Source organism: Liolophura sinensis, chromosome 9 (assembly GCF_032854445.1).
Source record: "Liolophura sinensis isolate JHLJ2023 chromosome 9, CUHK_Ljap_v2, whole genome shotgun sequence".
NCBI classification, from domain to species: domain Eukaryota; kingdom Metazoa; phylum Mollusca; class Polyplacophora; order Chitonida; family Chitonidae; genus Liolophura; species Liolophura sinensis.
The window spans coordinates 6,220,805-6,243,430 of NC_088303.1; the positions used below are offsets into that span (position 1 = coordinate 6,220,805).

The following is a 22,626-nucleotide window of genomic DNA, read 5'->3' on the forward strand; positions in this document are numbered from 1 at the left end:
AAATTTTTCCATAAAAAAGAAAAGAAAAGGAAAAAAAAAGAAGAAAGTTTGCGAAATGTGAGAATGAATTGTTATTGCACTCGTTTTAATTCTAACATCACATTAGTCAGGTGTGAAAAACATACAACAAAAATGGCTTTTTAAGCAGCTTTCGGGCTCTGTATTTGCTTGTTTGAACGTTTGTTCAAGTTTAATACACAGTTCAATTGATCAGCAGGCGTTAATAAAAGGTAATAATACTGCAACCGCCAGTGCACTCAGTAGGTGACGAGTCTTTAGTCAGAGTATAGAGGAAGTGGGAGCCAATTCGTACCAATTTTACCTAACTACATGACGGTATATGGATTCCGCATATGGTTAAATGGTTCATAACTTGAAAAATCAACAAGGTGACGAAAATTCCTTGCCCTTTATCTCCAGGGCGATTCAAATCAGTACGAGGTAGAGGGAAGCTTTGAGTGTCTACCATGTGCCCCTGGGTGTGAGACTTGTACAGACCCACGCCCGTGTATCCTCGACCTGGATTGGGTGTTACGAAGCTCTCTGCTGGGCGTCTCCGTGCTGATTATGTGCTGGATCCCCATGCTGGTCTGGTTCACCGTTCACTACAGAGACGTCAAGGTACCCATTATATGTATGGTTCATCGTACACTACAGACACATAAAGGTACCCAATATATGTATGCCTTACCGTACACCACAGACACGTCAAGGTACCCAATATATGTATGGTTCACCGTACACTCCAAACACGTCAAGGTGCCCAATAAATGCATGGTTCACAGTACACTACAAACACGTCAAGGTACCCAATATATGTATGGTTCACCGTACGCCACAGACACCTCAAGGTACCCAATATATGTATGGTTCACCGTACACTACAGAGATGTCAAGGTACGCAATATATGTATGGTTCACCGTACACTGCAGAGATGTCGTGGTACCCAATATATGTACCACAGAGACGTAAAGATAAACAATATGTTTACGGTTAATTGTACATTATATTGATGGTATTTTTAGACAAAGCTCTTAGTTTTTTATGTGATAATGTGATAATGAAGACTTTTGGTAACCTACGTACCTCCACGATGCACGATATCTCAGCTAACATAGTATCCCTCTGGGATACGATAATTCTGTAAACTACAGGTACATACCTGTATTGTGCACGATAGCTCCGCTAACATAGTATCCCTCTGGTGTACGATATCTCTGCAAACTACATTTATATACATCCATAGTGCACGATAGCTCAGCTAACATAATATCCATCTGATTTACGATAATATAGCTAGGTAAATATATCTATCCCTCAGATGTACGATAACGCAGTATTAACTAAGTATCCATTTCTTACACGATAACCCAGTGAAGTACCTCCTGCTGTACGATATATCAGCAAAATATATGAACTAATGTATCCCTCGGATGTGCGACAACCCAGCCAACTATGTATCCCTCTGGTGTACGATAACCTGGTGAACTATGTACTCTCTTGACTCAGAATTCCTGTAATGTATGCTGTAATTTATGGAATTATGTATCCCTTTACGATAAATCAGTGACCTATTCCTTTCGCGTACGATAATTATAAAATTATTTATTTCTCTACTGTATGGTAACTGAATTAACTATGCATGTACTTGGTGCACGATGATAGCAAACTTTCTGGTTAACAGGTCTTGAAGGCTGCCAGTCCAGTTCTGTTGAGGATTATATTGCTGGGAGCCTTGTTCCTGTATACACCGGTAAGTGTTACCCGCAGCAAACTGCTCCTGGACGCTTTACCACATAGACCACTTTATACTGTCAAATCCGCGTAATCCAGGCCGCGTTAAGCCGGGCGAAACTACTATTAGTACATTGTGGTCGATTCTTGCTAACCAGGACGAGAGTGAGAAGCGGTCAGGACCTGTGTCACATACATACAGTACAGGGTACTGTGTGCCAGTTTGACTACTTGGGAGAAATAATCTCAGCAATATACGACGTGTTTTCCTCAAAAGCGATTGTGGTCCGCTTTTAATCCATTGGGACAAATGTCAAAGGCCTTGGACTTGAAGGAATCGAATCTGTCGGATTCAACAAAAACCTTCGGTTTTATTAACTTAAGTCTACTTATTCCGAGCGCATAAGACTGGCTAAGTCTTCACTGCTGATGACATCAGACGTTATTAACCATGGATTGTTCCTCTGTAGTACCGCATTTACCATCGTACCACGGGGATCTTCAGGAAGGACCTAATGACATGACTGACACCGCAAAGCTTTGCTTACTCCCGACAATAAAGCTCGTCGGAACAACACGACGTTTATTGTTGTCGTAAATCTTGTAATCATCTCGTTGTCTAAGACTGGAAATCCTTGTGCTCTTCTGTCAAATACGCCAGTAGAACAAATCGGAAGCATCATCTTGCGGTTGACACAAGTTTGCTGACATTGTCAGAAGTTTCATCTGCCAACAAAATACCCTCCTTGGAGGGTTGTTTGAAGGCTTAACCATGGGGACAGTAATGATTGAAATTGTCAGGCAATTCTTGGAGACATCATGTCATCTGAGTCTCTGTTCTGAAATGGATATGGCTGATTCGAGCCAGTTTATCAATAATTTCTAAGCTGATATAATTTACAGGGTCTGTTTTTCTTCTCATAATTCAATTATATGCATTCTGTTATTAGGACACACCGTACACAGGGTTACGCTTTTGTGTAAATAAAACGAAAATACTACAAACTTTATTTTTTGCTTTAGACGAGTAAACTATTGGTTTCATTGTTTCTTTGAACTTTGCTTTTGAAATTTCAAAATAACTAAGTTAGAGCTTTTCACTTGAGAAGAAATAATTTTGATAGAATAATAAATAAATCCTTAAATATGAAACAAGAGATGCCAGTGTCGACAAATGTTTGTGAAAATGGATTTGATTTTTCCTTCCAGTTGATAGTGAGCTACTTCCAAGCCAGTGTGCCAATTTGCTGCATGCGGGTTTGGTTCAGAGAAATTGGATTTGCTATCTCTTACGGCGCTTTGTTGCTCAAAACATGGAGGTAAATTTACGTCTTCACCGTGCTATGGCCAGATTTCAGTTACATTGTACATTTGTTGTGCTATTTTGGTGATCCAGTAATTGAAAGCGCCTGTGTTTCTTGAACTGCTATGACAACGGTTTATCTTGCCTACCCTAGGACAAGAGCTTAGGTCTATCTCGCGGCGGACACCCTCTTGATCGACCAAAATTCGGGAGTCATTCATCAACCCTATCGGTCTTTATTTCTAGAAACAAATGGAATTCATTTGGTTCACAGACAGAACTGTACATATTGGCACTTTCAGTATAGGAGTAAAAGCTCAACTGTGGAAATGAACGACAATCACACCATTCCTCATTATCGGCCATGTTTAAATTCACTTATTCGCTAAAGTACGTGTATAATATTGTGCTCATTTCGCTTTGAAATGTAGTCGATAATCAAAGACACCCCAAGACTTGCGCTGACATTTTTTGTCGGATTCATTCCATGATCCTCTTTGACATTAACGTTTTCTTAAGTTATAGTTATATTAATTACCTCGTGTATCAAACAATACCGGTATGTTCACACGGTGATTGCATATTGCTTGTCTAATAGTCTGGCGAAAGGTTGTATGCCACAACTACAAGAGAATGCAGGAGCTTTGTAGTTAAGCTTACAAATTAGCATAACCCAAAGATGAAGTATATTATGGAAAGCTAAATGAAGTCTTTGAAGCGAACGTAAACGATGAGACGAATTCAGCGTCGTGTAACCCACCCTTTATACCTGTACACATCACTGTTTTCATTTATTTGTTTAATTTTGTAAATCTTTGCTGCGATATCAGAAGCATTAAAATAGGTTAATATATGGTTGCTTTTTCCTAACCACATCCAATTGATACATATTTGACGTCACAACACTTTTGTCATAATGACTTCCTTTTAGTTTCTTGCGTGAAATAAAACAAATAATTACCTTCTCTGAAAACTATCGTAACATCATTTCCATTTTTACTTAAAAGCTTCACAAAATAAAAATTTGTGGCAACTCCAAAAAATGACGGAGGACGATACATGGTTTAAACGGTGGTGTAAATAAAACTGAAATATTGAACTATGTGTTGTTCTACGCCATGTGCTGGAGTTGCCACAACATCCCACTATCTTAGAATCACTATTTAATGGATTTTCAGGCACTCAGGAAAATGTAAAGAAACTTTATAAATGCGATCTAAAACCCACCTCAGAAAATAATACCTTTTCGTTGTCATTCCTTTGCAAGAAAACAAAAACCCTAAAAATACATCTAATATATTCTAGTAAATGTTTAGACACAGTTCTATTTGAGGGATACGTTGTTTTATATTTTATGAGCACTTTAAATGGCAAATCAACATGACAGTTCATGATATTTCTCTAATCTGAAACGTCATCTTCGTTTTAGGATATCCGTGGTATTCCGTGTGCGGTCAGCTCAGAGAGTAAAAATATCCGATTATGATCTCATTAAAAGATTAATCATCGTTGTCCTGCTATTCGCCGGATTCCTCACCGCCAGAATGGTCGCCGGCCGGCCCAAAGTTGTAGAAGGTAACATTCTCCAATAGAATATGTAACCCTAGAAACATCTCTTAATATGGAGGTGTGTTGGCAGAAGGGTTTAGATTCGAACTTGTTGGTTCCAAAACAATCTCGGCTTATTTTAAGCACGAGTATTTTTAGGCCATTTTCAGAAAATGTAAGTTCCATATAATGATAATACTGTTACTTTAACCACTTTCTTAATGACGTCTGCCGATCTGAACTCTTTTCCACATCTCACGCTCCAGCAGTCTTATAGATATGTGGGGTTTGCCTCAAACATTTTCAATCCACCATGAAATGAAATGATATTGAGTACAGCGTAAAATACAAATCTATCAATCAAATAAATAAATAAACATTTCACACTCGCATCATTTGTTGACTTGCTGCAATTCTTCCATGGTTCATCGCTCACACCACGGCTATTGGACAATTATATTATGTGCTTGGATCCATTTCCGAGTCACGGATCGAGTGCAAGTTTAAACCAGATGGATTGTCAGATTCCTCGCGTTTATTCTTATGACTTCTTGTCGGTCTGCTTCATATTAGCATTACGTTAAAAGATAACAGTATAACTACCGATTATGACAAACTTTCCAGTTAATATTACCTAGTGAGGACGGTTTCTGCTTCTAGCATATCTGTCGCACACTCCGTGTTTTACCCTGGGGACAAATAAGGGTATAAAAGCTGAAACGTTTAATTACAAAATGGCGAAGTATTATGTCAAATCACAATTTGCTAAACGGCACTCACCTTCTCATGTACCGGATGTAAATTTTTGAATGCTTCAAATCCTTACCATTGGGACAATTTGCTAACACCGGGAAGCGGTTTCTCGTCGTGACATGTATAATATACATAAATAATATGTATATCTATCTTTCCTTTTATGACAGGAAAACACACTAGCGGACTGAAAACATTTCAGTGTTCGTCCGATTGGTGGGATCATTCTGCTGCCATAGGTTAGTATTGCTTACTCGTCATCGACGATTATTGACTATTCCTCATCAGCATCAATATTGCTTACTCCTCCTTAACATCAGTATTACTTTCTCTTCAATGGATATTGCTTACTCCTCATCGACATCAGTATTATTTACTCCTCGTCGACATCAGTATCGCTTAGTCTTCATCAACATCAATATTACTTATCCCCATCAACTTCAGTGTGGTTTACTCCTCTTCGACATCAGTATCGTCAGCTGCTCGTCCACATCAAACTTGCTTGGACCTCACTGACATTATGACAACACCTTTCAGTGAGTTTATTAGGCAAACTTTTAGAGAAGGGGCTCGAAATTTACTTTACCAGCAGATTATGTGTGTTCAACACGGAGAGCATATTGTTTGTCTGATAGTCTGCCCTAACTACACAAAGGAGAATAAATCAACTTTGATGTTAAGCTTACGTATTAGCTTACCTTAAAGATAAATTCATACGTATTGTAACAGGTATATTATAGAAAATTTATCGAAGTATAAAAAAATAATGATTTAATAGTACATGTATTTATCACATTTTGTTGTGATTGCGCATAAATCTCCATTAAAATAAACCATCTTGAATTCTGTCTAGTTTGTTTCTATATGTAATTACCTAGACGTCTAGACGTTATCGTAGTTATTACGTTGCATGTAACGCTGAAAGCGTTTTTGTGTTGCTTGGCCCGCCCCCTGATCTTCAGATTCTGTCAATTTGTACTATGGTAGTTTTGTTTCATGTTGCAGTTGAGTTGTTGTTCCTGTTGTGGGGAGTCCGGCTGTGTATTGTTGTGAGAAAAGCGCCTTCCGAATTCAATGAAAGCCGGTTTATCAGTTGGGCAATATACAACGAAACAGTTCTGGCCATTTTCTTAAATGTTTCCATGTGAGTATACTGTACTTGTTTCTGTAGATGGATGTTGTCGTTCTCTTAACATCGATTCCTTCTCTTCCCTTTATTACTAGTCCTTTTCTCTTGTTATTCATGTTTTTTTAAAAACCTGTCTAGCTTTTATCAGTTAAAATTTTCCGATACACTTCCGTAAAGTGCAGGTTTCAATAGCTATGATATTTCCAGACTCTCCCATACGATATTTTGAGACAATTCCGTACTCCTCACAGAACAGGTTTCAACGATACCAATATCTGAGCACATTTCCCAACAAGCTTGAATGCCTGTAAATTTCGCCCCCACTTTCACACTCCTGACGATGGCTGATCTGTCCATATTACTGGCGAACGTCACTACAGTAACAGTGTGTGATATATTCTAACTGCAGTCGTCATCTCGAACCGTCACAGATGGGCTTAGTATGTCTCCATCGCCTGGGTTTAATTTGTTTACAAGATTTTAGCTGCATATTTAAGCTTCACGTGACTGGCATGGCAACAACTGTGTAATTAATTAATGATTCCGTCTTAAGCCACTGTTGAGCCAGGGTTCTAAAGCAAAAATACACTTGGCGCCATGCATCAAAAACTGACTTCGTGTAGAGCATCCTTAATTTTTGTTTTCTTTAAATACTTCCATGACATTCCAGTGAAGGGTTATAAATCAACGGAGTCTGTTTGCATAATAATCGAAACTTACATAAAACAGCCCCCGTAGACCTACAGTGTTGCAGTAAAACACAATAATTTCCGTATACACAAAAGTATGATTTCCAACCAAATACTTCTTTTAAAAATGTGTACTAAGATTCGTTCTCAGGAATGACAATAAATGTACTGCATTTATGTATGATACAGTTACGTCAATAGAAATATGTGTAAATTTCCCACAGGCCCTCTTTGGCTCAGTTCTTTGAGGACTCGTTCTCTAGGTGTTTTCTAATGTGGCAAAACAAAGTTGTATGGTGGAAAATTCCTTATGAAAAATGTGCCAGCATTAAAAATATTAAACAGTTTTAATAGAAGACCTGACCATTTTTAAAATAAGTTCCATTAATGAAAAAAATAAAAACTATTTTTGGCATAATTTTTGTCTTCTTTTGAAATAACATGTACCTATTTTAAAATAAAAGAAATGTATCATGATTTCCAACATTTGCTTCTGTCTCGGATTTCCTCAGCCGATGACAGGCCTCGTTTTACTTAGACCTATTGCTTTTTCCTATGCCATAAACCCAATATCAAACATGAAAAAAGTATTAGTATTTTCTCTGTTGGGTTTGTTTCAGGGTATTCCTTCAGCATCCATTTCCCTCCAATCCAGACCTACTGTATGTTGTTCAGTTTATACACACCCAGCTGACCACTGGGGTCACATTAGCTTTTCTCTTCGGGAGTAAGGTGAGTGCCACAGGCAAAACATCAATGATCTGCTAAATCACTTCATCATAATTAAGATCAGAAAATTGTTTTAGCACAAATTTAATCTACGTAACCTCTCGGACAGCATCCGAACTTCACAAACCGCCGTTGTTGAATTACCTGACTCCATCTCTACGGCAAAATCTTACTAAAATTAAGATCATGTTCTTTGTTCAAAATAGTTGCTTATAGATAATTATGCTCATTAATGCAACAACACTTAAAACTAAGACAGCCAAACAAGTTGGCAATCGCCCCTTTTACAGAGTACATTTTTTCTGGCTTCTCCAAACGTTCCACAAATTTAACTTTGACTGATAATGCGGAGTGCTGCCGACTCGAATCGAAAATGGCGGAGCGAAGTTTGGCTTGCCGTCGATGCGCCAGGTATATTTGTGTTAATTGTGACGTTTTGGTCTTAATTAATCACGAATGATAGGAAGTCATAATTACTGTAGGATAAAGGAAAGCTGCTTTGTAGCGTACAGCTTTGACATGTTGAGAACGGCACATTTCAGAAATATTGAGATTCGGGTTGTGAATGTAAGAGTGTAGGTCTGTATTTCTGGATACTGAGCTGAGAATAATTAAAACTACGTCTGATATATCTCAGGAAGTGCTGCCTGTACATAAAGCAGGAAAAATCTCTGATATAAGTTTGTTGCGTTATTATGTACATTTTTTGTTGTTAACATTTTGCCTAGTTGATGAACTCTTTGTATACATATACCTTCACATGCGTGATATTACAGCTCGTGGGCTTCTTCTTATTACAGGCGTATATAGTATTTAAATACAGGGGCCGTGAGCAGCCCACCCATACCACCATGGTGAGCAGTCGAGGCTCACGCCATAAATACTCACCCACTGTCCTGACCACCGTGACGAACAGTGGCAACCAGGCGACCGTGGGAGACAGGGTGGACTCGCCGCCAGAGTACGACTCTGTTATGGAGAAAGATGTGCAAACTATTATACAGGTATCTGGCCCATGCGTAAATTGTTACACCGTAAACTGACCGGTGGGTAAACTGTTGTATAGGTAACTGATTCATGCGTAAACTATTATCCAGGTAACTGATTCATACGCAAACTGTTATACAGGAAACAGACCGATGAGTAAACTATTATCCAGGTGACTGCTCTATATATACAGTTATACGGGTAACTGATCGATATACAAAGAGTTATAAAGGTAACTAACCGATGCGTAAACTATTATACAGGTACCTGATCTAAAACCGATCTCTCTTTGATATGAACTGTACATGTAACCGATCTATGTGAAAACGTTTACACAAAAGTTAAAGGTGATAAAACTATGAGATTTGCACAAATGATTTGTTCAATCAATTATACAGGTAAATGGCCTGTGGGTATCATATATATTACGTTGAACTGAGGTGTATGCAAATATCTACAGGTGACTGACACACGAAGGATGTATGAATGAGTAAATGAAAGAATATAGTGGATGGGTGGATACACTGAAGAATGACTGGACAAAATGATAGATGAGTGGAAGGATGCATGCACGGGTCAATTAATGAATGGGTTACAGAGGCAGCCCTGATGTATGATTACATTTATTAAATCATTTGTTCAAGTTCCTTGAAATTCTCACCCGATACCTGTTTCTTTTATTATTTGCAGGAGGAGTTTCGTCGTTTGTATACGCAGCTCGAAGTGTTAAAACAACGAAATATGAAAATAGGCAATCCCCATCTGCAGCATAAAACTATCCGCTATGACAGAAGCGGCAAGAGATGATTTACCGGACTCCGCTCCCTCCTCCCCAAACCTTAATGGCAAACGTGTAGTCATCAATTTAGACAATTTTCACGAGGCCACCAGCGTATAACGGAAGACCTTTTTTCGTCTTTGCTTGGATAGCTGCTTTACATTAAGTAGAACAAAAAAATTCACTTTCAATGTTCGTTGATTTCTGGACATTGTTCTGAGGACGCCATGCATAGACGGTAGACCACCATCTGGACAAGTTTTCTATTCACTATGCACTTTGTTTTTTTTTTTGTTTTTTTGCACATCGTGAATTATATGCTGTCGGCATTTTGCCGCACAGTTTTCCTTCATGTCGGGCTTTGTACGTAGTTCACTGTATCCGCTTCGGTACAAATAGTGCACTAGGTGCTTAAATTGTTCTTGAATTTTTGTTTTTCTTTTATATATTTACCAAGATGTCAAAGCTGGAAAGATCACGGAATTGCCAAAACTAAGTCTTTCCAGAGATAACTCCAAAATGCATGCTCTCAATGGCTGTGGAACTTTTAATCTTCAAGACGTAGTTGTTAATGAGGAGTACACTGGAAGGATATAAATGGACATGACCCACCACCCAGTATACTCCTCAGTTCTGTAAGTAGTGGATCGTCAACATTTGCACAACATATAAGTCATTCCCATGTCTGTTTTATGTGCCGAGAAACAAACAACCAAACTGTTGTGAAATGACACAGGGAATCGCCCGATTCCTGCGAATCTGGAAGAACCAAATGTATGCCTTTCTACATTGTTGAAATCATCGATAATATGCTTCAAATAGTCATGTACGCAGGAGCGGCTCTTAATATGTGGGCGTCACAGAGTGCTCACAAGTATGTAGTTTACTCATTCATTGGGATTGATTTGTTCTTTGAATAAGAAATGCAGATATATAACTTGTTGTTGTACGTTGTAAACAAGGTTCTCAACGCCCGTTTATGGATTATTTCCATATTTATTTCTTTGAGCCTCGTCGATGTCATCATCATGTCTTTTTGTTGAATTGTGCAAAAGTCGCAAGAGTCATCGACACTGAAATTAAATGTCAACAGTGAGAACTTTGTTATTTGAAAAGATTGGCCTATAGTGGCGTTTTTGCTAACTCAAGGATTGTTTTGTATTCAGTGCTATTTCGTTCAAACAATTTGTTAAAGTGTTACATATATGAAGGAGCAAAATGTACCTGATAAGGGCGTTTGTGGTGAAATGAAGTAGTGTAGATTTGCTTAAAACTACATTCTGTGTATAAGCCAGGGTACTTTCTTTAAATATGTCAGAGTATATTCTATGGATATATCCCAACACAATCTGTGAACATATCAGAGTATATTCTATGGATATATCCCAACACAATCTGTGAATATGTCACTACTTTGCGCATGTGCAATATTGGTTTTTGTTAATAATGTGTTAATTTAACTTTGTGTCCATGTTTAATGCTTTTGGCTGAATAAAAATATCGCAAAAAAAATAACAACAACAACAAAAACACGTAAAACAGCGTGATGAGAGATTAATCTGCAAATATACTAGCCAAAATATTTGTTTCGCACTTTTCCCAAAATCGGCTCACTACAAACTAACTCATTGGTTTGAATTTTTCTTGTAAATAAACCTTTGTTACACCCCTCTTTTTGAAAAATGATATTTTTCTAGCCCATTAAAGGTATAGTTTCAAATGAGCCTAGGTCGTGTTGTATACGTTATCACATAGACTGGCTCAACTTTGTTATTATATGAAGGTGAAACGAGACATGGGAGTTTGTTGTTTGTTATCATGTTGTGGATTTAGCTAATTCCAGTAAATTGTGAGGTTTTCGTGGTGGGCAAATATCAGTAAAACCTATGACTGTAATCTCTTACAGTCGGTTGCTTTCTTTGTTGTTTGGTCAGCTTTTTGACCTCCCATCCTATGGGCTTCATATTTTTAGATATAACTCGTTGACGCAGCGAGGGGCCTGAGTTCAAGACGATATTTATATAGGGGATGTCGCACCTGTTACTAATTTCCGCTTGTTTTCAACCTTGGTAAGTACACTGAAACATCAGATTCCGACAATATCGTGACCAATGACGTCACATCAGGTGTTCTTAACACGCGCAGATTGTCAGACTTCTGTATTCACAATATGTAAACATGTGCAGTATGGATATACATGTGGAGCGGGGGGGGGGAGGCGGTGTTCAGTTGGTTGGCGCGCTAGCGCAGCTTAATGACCCAGGAGCTCAAGTCCAGCTCATGCTGGCTTCTCTCCGGCCGTACGTGGGGAGGCCTGCCAGCAACATGCGGATGGTCTCGGGTTTCCCCCGGGCTAAGTCCGGTTTTCTCCCACCATAATACTGGCCAGCGTCATTTAAGTGAAATATTCTTGAGGACAGCGTAAAACACCTGTCAAATAAATAAATAAATGTACAAGTATTCGCGTACACTGTGTTGCAAACTAATTATAACCAAAGCACAATTTGGGTTATTCATTCGCTGTAGGGAAACTGCCATCCACATGTTGGAAGAACTCGTACAAACTATAAACTCTAGTCTGTTTCTCATACACACTGGTAAAATTAGTCTTTAGTCAGTGACACGTAACACGACAAGCTCTACACATTGATGTTGACAGTGCGTAGAGCTGACGATCTTTTACAAATGACAGAAATCTTGCGATACCCAAAAGGATAGTTTTCATCTTTAACATTTTTTTATCTCTGTACAGTTGATAACCGAATCGCTGACGACCCACCACACAATAATGTCTGCAAGCTATAGCCAAGTTCCAGGCGACGTTATGCCATCAGAGGTGTGGGGTCAATTCAGATTTGCTTTGAACAGGAAATGTGCAGATTACCTTTGTAGCAGAGACACATGTTTATTTATTTTGTTGGTGTTATACGCCGTAGTCGGAACTATTTCATTTATTCGACGGCGCCCAGCATTATTGTAGGACAGAACAGGGCACAGGCCGGGGGAAACCCACAAACATCAGCAGCCTGCAGGATCATTTGTAGTTTATCAGTAGAGCGTGCACATCTGTATGTAACCATGTGGGAACGTTCGCCAGCAACTCGACTAAAGTCGCTGGTTTACCGCTAGCATTTCAGTTCCTCCCATCGACATTGTCGTATAACCTTTTGAAGTATGTATGTAAGCTTGGGGTATAACGTCGTACTTAACAATTTTTCAGTCACATGACGATGAGGAGTGATAAGTGTGTGTACATATATTGTGTCTTCCTATGGCAGGGCGAGCCCAGGTTGTCAAAGCTCTGTCGTCACTGAAATATCATGGCGAAGACACCAGTCTTTCTTTTTTTTGTTCAAAATAATTATTACTAAGGCAAACAGTGGTCCTTAGAAGTAACATAACCTGATATCTAGCTTCATGCCGACTAGAGCGTGTGATATTTGTCAAAGTTTCAAAAGACAATGACGATATTAATGAGATTGAAATGCCGTTAAGAGACGGTGGTTCGTCTCTGTACGGTTTGAAAGACAAGCGCATGCATTGGCTGGGTTAATGGCCTCTTATTGCGTGACAGCGTTTACTCTTGACGGCTAGATCAAAGGCTCCATCATGGTCATACCGTCATACAATGTACAGAGTAAAGTGGCGTGTTATTTACCTTGACTACCGGAAAGCTTGATTGATCAAAATGGCAAGGTAACAGAGAATTTCACCTGGAAACTGCCTTAGATTGACGTGTGTTGACTGGAGCGACTGGAACAGCTTGGGGGTACATCGAACTATAGCAGCAGTGGCATCAGGTCTCTAACATTACCTTAGGGTTAAACAACACGGCTCTGTCTAAGGCAAAGGCATTTAAATCTGCTAAAATCAACTGCTGGTATATCGATTGTGACGGCTACACTCAAAAAGTATCCTGTTAACTTTAACGCCAAGTCTGTTGTTTTATTTATTTGGGGTTTTTATACGTCGTACTCAAGGTTATTTCACTTATACCACGGTGGGCAACATTACGCAAATTCTGTTGGTTGAGTGATCCTGGAATGTATTTCGTTATTGTAACATAATACTGTGTCATATTCAGTATATAATCCTCGTAGTCTGGTACAAACTTTACGTTGAACTGATGTGATGTGTATGCTATATTTAACAGAATAATCTGTTGAAGCAACAGAATCCATTCTAGCATCATCCAAACAGTCTTCTATAATCTTAGATAGAGTACAACAGCACGTCACGTATAGATCATCACTGCTTATCTCAATATTAGTAGTCAAGGATGTGTCAAGTAAAACGATGTTTTTGCCAAAAACATCCTAACAATGTTTACACCGCGAATTTGTCACACAATCCAATCTAAACAACGCAGTAACTTACATAACTACGAAAATCGTTCAAAAAATGGTGAGAATTTTCTTCAGCGGCTTTGATGATATAATATCTCAAATGTCAGTGACATAGGCCATTTCAAACGTCGATGGACAAATGCATGGACATCTCTTACAATCGTGTACACCTATTTGAGTTATCGTACTCATCAGTTACGATTTCCTGTAAAAAGCATATATCGTGGACAAAGGGTTACACAGGAGACATAAAAAATAACTCCACGCCTTGTTCAATCAAGTAATCCTGTTGATATGTTATTGAAGAGAATAACTCCGAGTTCTTGTCGGAAGATGGCAGCGACAAAAGAAGCGGCTAACTGTTTATATGTAACGACAACACTGATCAGGATAGCGGCTTTGCCACGAAATAGGATCAGGTTTTAAGTCAACATCGATTTAGTGAACGTCCGCTATACAGTAACCTTACTCTATAACGCCGGCGTAGCTTTTTCAATTTCTGGCATAAGTGTCTTTTTCTAAAGAATGATCACTGTCGTTTTATTTATTTGGATGTGCGGTGAAAGGAATGAATGTGAGGGGAAAACATGAGGGTTTGATAATCTGACAGGATTAGCCAATTCTGGTAAAATCCAAGGCTCATTTTTATCACACGTCTTAAGACGTCTCAAAATTTCACACAAAGCTACACAACTGAATGTTTTGCTCTGTGAACTTTAAAATCAGTACATGCACTTAACCCCAAGACAGTCTACTAGCCACAACTTGACTTATTCCGTGTTCTGAGTTTGGCGTTTTAAGTACATATTAAGTGTTAAAGTGCTTAATAAATTCAAGCTCTGGAAAGCGCGTTTTATGCTTTAATACATGTGCTCTAGATCTTTATACCATCTTGTATTTTGTTGAAGGCCATAGCCGCTTACTGTATTCGATTTTCTTCACTTACTATTTTCTGGTTCTTCCTCTGGTCAGCTTTAGATTTTACAGCTTCTTAGAGCTACATACAGGTAAGTTGGATGCAACTATACACCCTGATATCTGTATATATTGTTACGACCCAAACTGTCTGTATTATAAAGAGATGATGGCTTGTTCGAAATACACGACAGTTTAGCCGCACAAAATAGTAACCAAAACCAGCAGATTTTATTTTACAACAATTTATTAGCTTAACAAGAACAGATAATAAGACTTATACAAATACTAAGTACTACTAGTACTTAAGTTTAACAAGAAAGGATAGCAGTATCTATACAAATGCTAAAGTACTTACGGTGTCAAGTCCAAACGGACGCATATATTCCACAATATATATACCACACAGGCATAAATGCTCAGAGGCAAATTCACAAGTGGGAAAATCCACAGTATATCTGAGTGTATGACGAAATATACACAAAATTCCACAGACAGGGTCTGTGTACTAATAAGCACTGTGTATACAAGAGCACAAATTAAACATACAAGTTCAGACTGAACAAGTGCTTGGTGGAGATAGGATATAACAAAGCCAGAGGCTAGAAAGACACCAAAATTCAGCACAAATGGCCTACTAAGGTAATACACAGCGAAAGCATCCAAGCTCTCAATGATTCTCCTTTCTTCGTTCTCTGTTCTCTCCGTTCTCCGTTCTCTGTTCTCCCCGTTTGACCTGCTTTCATAGGTCTTATATAGCCTGGTGGAATTGTCTAGAATAAGAAAATTCCTGAACACTTGATGTAAACAAACAGGCACCGGACTGAGCGCATTCTGGAATATTCTAAGGTAGAGGCAGACAGCAGGCGCTGAACTTAGCATATGTAAACAGTGGCAGGCTAAATTTAGAAACTGACGGCAGTCGTGCACATAACAATATACTTGCATACAAACTCATGTGTAGTGAGAGAGAGAGTTAACCTAGAACTTCATTGCTGTCATACGATGTGGAGTACTGTTCGAATCAGATCAGTAGACGAATCAATAAATTAAGGGATAAATTAATGGAAACGGAATTAATTACTATGTGTGATTGAGTACAGACTTAAGCTTAAGCAAAAAGGTTTTGAGGCGTGTTTCAAAACATTTTACATAATACATATCGCTGCTAATGTTCACGAGTGGAGGAAGCCGGCACGGAACAAAGAGGCCTCAGCCAAACAAGCCACCAGTATGGTATGTATACGTTTCGGACGATGTATAATTTGAAAGGTTGTATAACACCAATCGAATATATAAAAAAAAACGTTGGTTAGCGCGCTAGCGCAGCGTAATGACCCGAGAGCCTCTCACCAATTCGGTCGCTGTGAGTTCAAGTCTAGATCATGGTGGCTTCCTTTCCGGCTGTACATGGGAAGGTCTGTCAGCTACCTGCGGATGGTTGTGGGTCTTCCCCCGGGCTCTGCCCGGTTTCCTCTCACCGTAATGCTGGACGCCGTTGTATAAGTGAAATATTCTTGAGTATGACGTAAAACACTAATCAAATAAAGGAATAAATAAAATATAAATGAAACAGCCTATCCATTCAGTTTGAAGTTTTTCAATTCAGTAAATGTTGAGGTTATAGATCATCTGATGGTCTGGAGAGTTAACTTCGGACTACTTTCCCATGTCCTATATGATCGCATGTAGACTCCACGGCTTTATGTCAGGCGAGGTGTCATGTATAAGTATCGCAAATCCATTAGCGTATCTGTGAGTAAGGTTATTTCCAAATGTAACACCCTGTAAGCGTCAAATCAATCACAGAGCACTTGTGGAAGGAAAAAGGAGGTACGAAGTCGACAACCGCGAAGGCTATGTTCGACATTGCCATTGGTATGAATTGCCATACGGGAAATACGGCTATAGTTACATTCTTACAACACAGGAGAAGCAGTTGGATGTTTTTACTGTTGCCATGAAGAACTTGCCAGTATTTGCCAGTTACCGTGCTGTCATTACCGTTTCGTCTGTCAATTCTATATCTACGTGTGACTTTCTCATAAAGGAAGTAGTTTTCTTACATTGTACATGCCGTTAACTGCATGTTCTATCTGGTTTTAATGCTGCTTACAAGACTCTTAGTTTCAGCTAACTGTGTTTGAAACAATTAAGATATTTAAAGAACGGCTACATTCTACATTTTACTTGCTATAACAGCATAGCAAGTAAAACCAAAACCATGCATGACGACAGTGTGATAGTTGTCAAATGGTCAGACGTTAGCCAGTGAAACCCGGCCACTTGTCAATTTCCCTCAGTTACCATTTTATTTTAACAGTTCATGTATATGCTTAATGACATTAGGAGAATGGGAAGGGACCAGGACCCGTAATTATCACAAACGTCTTAAGGCTGAAGTCAAACTTGCGACCACAGCTACAACTAAAATGTTCTGCGCTAGGAGCAATGAATTAACAGTTCGAGCTCTTTCGTGTTGTGAGTTTGACTTCTGAAGTTCTTCCAATTCATGACTTCAGTCGTAAGTAGCTTGGCAAATACAAGCCTAGTGCCAGTTCACCAGCTGAATGCCGCTTTATACAGAAATACAATATAAAATACACTGCGAGAACAAAACATTATACATTAGGTGAATGTATTATTTTATTTATTTATTTGATTGGTATACATTTCACCTATAACGATGGTGGCTGGCATTATAGTGGAAGAAAACATGACAGAGTTTGGAGAACCCCACAACCATTTTCAAGTTGCGAGTGTCTTGGATTTACTGATAAACTGTAATGACCATAACATGACAGAAACATTGTACTATATATGTACATAGACTGACTGCATGCTTGAATGTGAATTCACTTAATACACCCATCTTTTTATTACAACAGCAAACATGTCAAGGCAAAATCATATGGAAACAAAATTCCATTATCCAGATGTTGCTTTGCGCCTACAGTGACGAAAGCATTTGAGGTCTGACATCAATTGATTCACAAACAACAAATGGCAAGCTTGTAGGATTTTGTGTTTGTATGTCACATTGCTGTATGATATAGTATTAATCGAGGGTGTCAACTGCTACAACCTTTTCATCATTTGGACATAAGGTGAGTCTTAAGCATGATTTTCATACTGAAACTTTTATTACAGGAGCACTGTAGCTCCAGTGCCTGCGTAATATGGGAGACAACCCCACGCAGCAAAGTCATATCTAAGTGACCTCCCCTGAAAGCAATGCAGGCGTATCCAGGTTTACATGTAAGTCATTCACAGCATAGGTTGATTTATAATTGAGGCTCGCTGCTCCGTTTTGTAAAAGAGATAAAAAATAAATAATTTTTGTTCCATAGTTTATGTTTTGGCGCTGATAATTTCATAGTTACTTTGAGACATACTTTGAAAGGCTTCGTATTCAATATAATTTCGAAAACATCACCACGGTGTATTATTGCAGTGTGCCATATTTGGTTGCGACTTTAAAGAATGAGCTTTGCCAGGTACATTTTACTCCAAGCGATCGCTGTGAGGCGAAACATTCTTGTGAGTCTTTTCCACTTAAAACCGGGGAATAATCACCATGAACTTGAACATATGGCGATGGCGCTGGTGAGGTGTTCCTGAGCCATGGTGCTGCTTTGGCACACTAAGTACTCGATCACGGAGATCCAAACGTGAATATTTGAATAAGAATAAACGAGGAGGAAAGTATTGTGCAGTATCACCATTTCTCCCTCTATAGTCAGTTTAACTTAATGTATTGAACAGTTATATATACAGTTTCATAGTCTATAATGCTCTGTATGTACAACTGCTTTTGGAAAATTTGAATGCAGTGTTCAGCGTTATAAAAACATCTCACGACGTTAGGACGCCTTAACACTGGTTGTTGATTCAACCATTCAGAGCGGTCAGTGTGGAATAAGGCCAACCCATCAGGTTGAATGTGATTTTTATGTACAGCTCTTTCTTTGACTGATGAATCTTATGTTATTGTTTTTTTTTTTTGACTTTTTAATTCATATCGAATCTAACACGTCTGTGTAGACCCAGTAACAGAACAGAGAACAGGGGTTAGTCTACCCGTGATTGTCTTTCAAAAGTTGGTCTTCCTGTGATGAACTCAAGAAATCATCACCTTTCCACTAAAATACGCGAGATCGGGCATTCGTTGACTTCGTTGCCTTTTCTATTATTTATCTGTTTATTTATTGGATTGGTATTTTACGTCGTACTGAAGAAGACTTCACTTATACGACAGCGGTCAGTATTTTTAATGGGAGGAAACCAGACTGAGCCCAGGGATAACTCACGAACATCCACAGGATGCTGGCAGAACTTCCCACGTTTGACACTCATGGAAATACGCAGCGATTAATGGACATGCCAAGCAAACCCGAAAGATCGATCAACAAATACGATTCCGCAAAGGTCAGTGTGGGAGTATTTTTCAGGCCTTGAGATATTTGTGTGAGTTCGTGCAGAGAGCGTGCTTTTTCGCTCAATTGTCATTACATAAATTGTTGTCGTTGTTGATGTAATGGAGGAAATATAAGATTTGATTTTAGCATATCTGGTACAGAGTGATGCTACTCTTACATAGTCTACCACCTCGATTCATTATGTCAGATTATGACAGGAAATCAAAGGCAAAGGTCATTATATGTAACATCAGCTTACCGTTGAACTAAGGTAATGTTTTCGAACATTGTGATGGTGTGAGGCTGACAATGAATACTGCATGACGTTGTTGTGTCCAGCAATAATTCAACAAAAGAGTTCCTTTTAGTGTGGAACATTTAATTTGTGACTCCACAAACTGGATCTGATACCTGACATCCCAGTGTCAGGGAGCGGTCATTATTAGTTGGGAGAAGTCATTTACACAACACACCTGCGGTACAAGAAATTTTCAGCTAGTAAAGTAAACATTCAATGCAAATTATCGATAATAACCATTATTAATTATAATGTAAGATTTTTCGTGAAAACAACAGTTAAAGTTACTCTTCTGGTGATCTTCATCAAATGTTTAAAATGCTTTTTTTCAACCCACGAGTATTTTACAATGTTCATGAAATTAAGCTTAAATACAATTAAACTGTGAAAGAAACATTACAAATTAAACACAAAATGTCGCTGAATATGGTCTCTGTACTGTTCAACATTAAAGGTTTAGGACAGCTTTCGTCACTTGGTGCAAAAATCCTTCAGGTAAGTTGGCGGTGCTCGAGAACACTGAGGTCGTCTCGGTTGTGTCACTTTCAATTCTAACTTGGATGGTTTGGAAACACCGGGCGAAGTTGGTGTCTGTTGACACGAGGTATCTGCTACAGGCTGACTAGTCATTTACCGGTCACTGTTGGGAAAATCCTGCATGAATGGACGTATTGTCATTCATACACCTGGTGGTTGTTGGGTTGACATTTCCGTTACATCTGGTGATTCTGGTGTGAACAGAGATCCATCTGCTGATCTTAGCTGGTCAATCTGACTATGTCAGATTTCCTATCTGCATAAGGCAAATACAAGGACTGAGCTTTTTCAAAACGATACCCGTGGTCCAGTTTTCCTTACGTTGTCTGAATTCCCTTGCGAGAACAGGCTCTCCTATTTCTACGATTCGAGGGTCTTTTGCTGTCCAATATTTGGTCTGATGGGGTCAAGTCTGGTTTTAAGGTTTCTATCAAGAAGTATTCAGCTGGTGTACGCTTCACTGCTCCTTTGAATGTCCGAAAAAACCGTTCTGCTGCATCATTTATGCTGGGATTGAATGGTGGAGACAGGATATTGTGAACCTTATTGATCCTCAAGACGTTCTAAAACAACTCAGAAACAAACTGAGGGTCATTGTCCGACACAAGCTCATTAGGAACGTTGTGCTCTTAGAAGACAGTTCGTAATTTCTCCACACTTCCTTCTGCATTTGTTAAAGACATCTGAATCACTATAAGTCATTTTGAATGGCCATCAACTACAATCAAGAAGTTTTCCACCATGAATGGCCCTGCAAAATCTATGTGGATTCTAGCCCAATGGCTTTGAGATGCCATCTCCATGGATTTGCTTCAGCTTGTGGTGCCTTCGGTTGAATGTCTTGACAAATGTTACACTGTTTCACAAGATGTGCAATGTCTCTGTTAAGTGTTCGTCACCACACATGTTAACGTGCAAGTGATTTCATGCGTACTTTTCCTGGATAGCTTGAGTGTAACTCATTCAGTATTTGACGTTGACACTTACTTGGGATAATAGTCCTAGTTAATCATAAGAGACATCCTTCGTTTGAAGAGATTTCTGTTCTTCTGTTGAAGTATGGCTGTAACTCTGTGCTAACTGGGCCATTTGTGCTTACCAAGTGCTAAATCTCCAACTGTAGCATATATACAGTTTCCAGACCAGTATACCACATGCATACAGTAGCTTGAATTTTAACAAATGTGGAATCTCGAACTCCGTAATATGTGCCGTCTGCAGCCGCCCAATATGTGTAATATATAGACATGAACTATACTGATTTGTACCAAATGTGTAGCTTTGAGTTGTATCATATGCAAATGGACGATCTCCATGGGGTGATATCATATGCCCTATTCACTCTAAGCTATAATGGAACTAGAAATGTTATTGCTCTTCCTATTGCCTGAGTAACGGATATGTTTCCTGTCATTAAACACTCAATACCATGTTACAAGGCTTTTTTCGATGGAGCTCCGCGAAAGGATAACAGTAATAACATTTGTTAAAAGCTGTTAAGGGAACATGCTAAAAAGAAGAAGTTGAAAAATTTAGCTCACAGTACAAGATATGGAGTCCCAAACACCCACACTGTTGAAGTCAGGCCGGGTAGATCAGAAAAATTGCTGTACAAAGGCGGATTCCATGTGAGTTTACACACTTTACTCTGAGAGGTTCGTCCTACACTAATGACAGTCGGTAAAGGTAGGAGTTCACATTGGCCCATGTAAATGGCTTTTACCACCGTTTAATGGGCGGACCGAGGGATGGGATGCTAACATTATATCAACTAATAAACAGACGAACTTAGTACACACTAAAGGGTTCTTCTGTTCTTTTTTGCGACCAATAGAGCGGTGGATAAGGTTTATGTCATACAAAAAGCCACTCGAGCTACAACAGAAGTTTAAATACAGCTATAACCTCACAATTATGAGCATGGTGCGATGTATTTTTATGGCTCCCTAGTTTCGTTTACAGGGCACTATGCAAAATAATGACGAAGGAGTGAGTTTACGTCGTGGGGTGTGGGGGGTGGGGGGGGGGGTGGGAGGCAGGAAGGCGTGCGTGCTGAGATATCAAATGTTTAAGATGGTCCAAAAGTTAGAGACCTTTCGATTTCGTGTCTCAGTTAAATGATAACGAGTTATTCTCACACTGCCATCGAATTATTTCAACGCCTATGTTAGCATATTACAGTGATCAACTAAGGAATCTATTCAGGTATAAAATAGCCAACTTATCACAAAGCTTTGACATGTCACACAGTTATGATTTTGCTACAGATCAAGACAGGCTTGACAAGCCAAACAGAAGTTATATTACGTGCAATTCTTTCTTTTTATATGGTATGTGTTTCATATAAATAATTAGAACTACATAATACATAGACAATTCATAATAATTAACTGTCATTGAGTGACATAATTAACTGTCAGTGAGTGCCATTAAATGAGTATCAGTGAAATAATGACACATT

At 38.9% G+C, this 22,626-nt stretch overlaps 1 protein-coding gene across 1 annotated transcript in view; it reads left to right on the forward strand.

Moving 5' to 3' along the window:
• The window catches only part of LOC135475060 (probable G-protein coupled receptor CG31760), a 50,509-nt gene extending 40,738 nt beyond the window's left edge, over positions 1 to 9,771 (forward strand). Inside the window, 10 exon segments of the mRNA XM_064754803.1 lie at positions 421 to 621; positions 1,686 to 1,754; positions 2,945 to 3,054; positions 4,468 to 4,613; positions 5,510 to 5,578; positions 6,345 to 6,483; positions 7,778 to 7,889; positions 8,687 to 8,890; positions 9,564 to 9,644; positions 9,646 to 9,771. Of these exon segments, the coding sequence (XP_064610873.1) occupies positions 421 to 621; positions 1,686 to 1,754; positions 2,945 to 3,054; positions 4,468 to 4,613; positions 5,510 to 5,578; positions 6,345 to 6,483; positions 7,778 to 7,889; positions 8,687 to 8,890; positions 9,564 to 9,644; positions 9,646 to 9,771 (1,257 nt within the window).
• Positions 9,772 to 22,626: the final 12,855 nt, after the last annotated feature.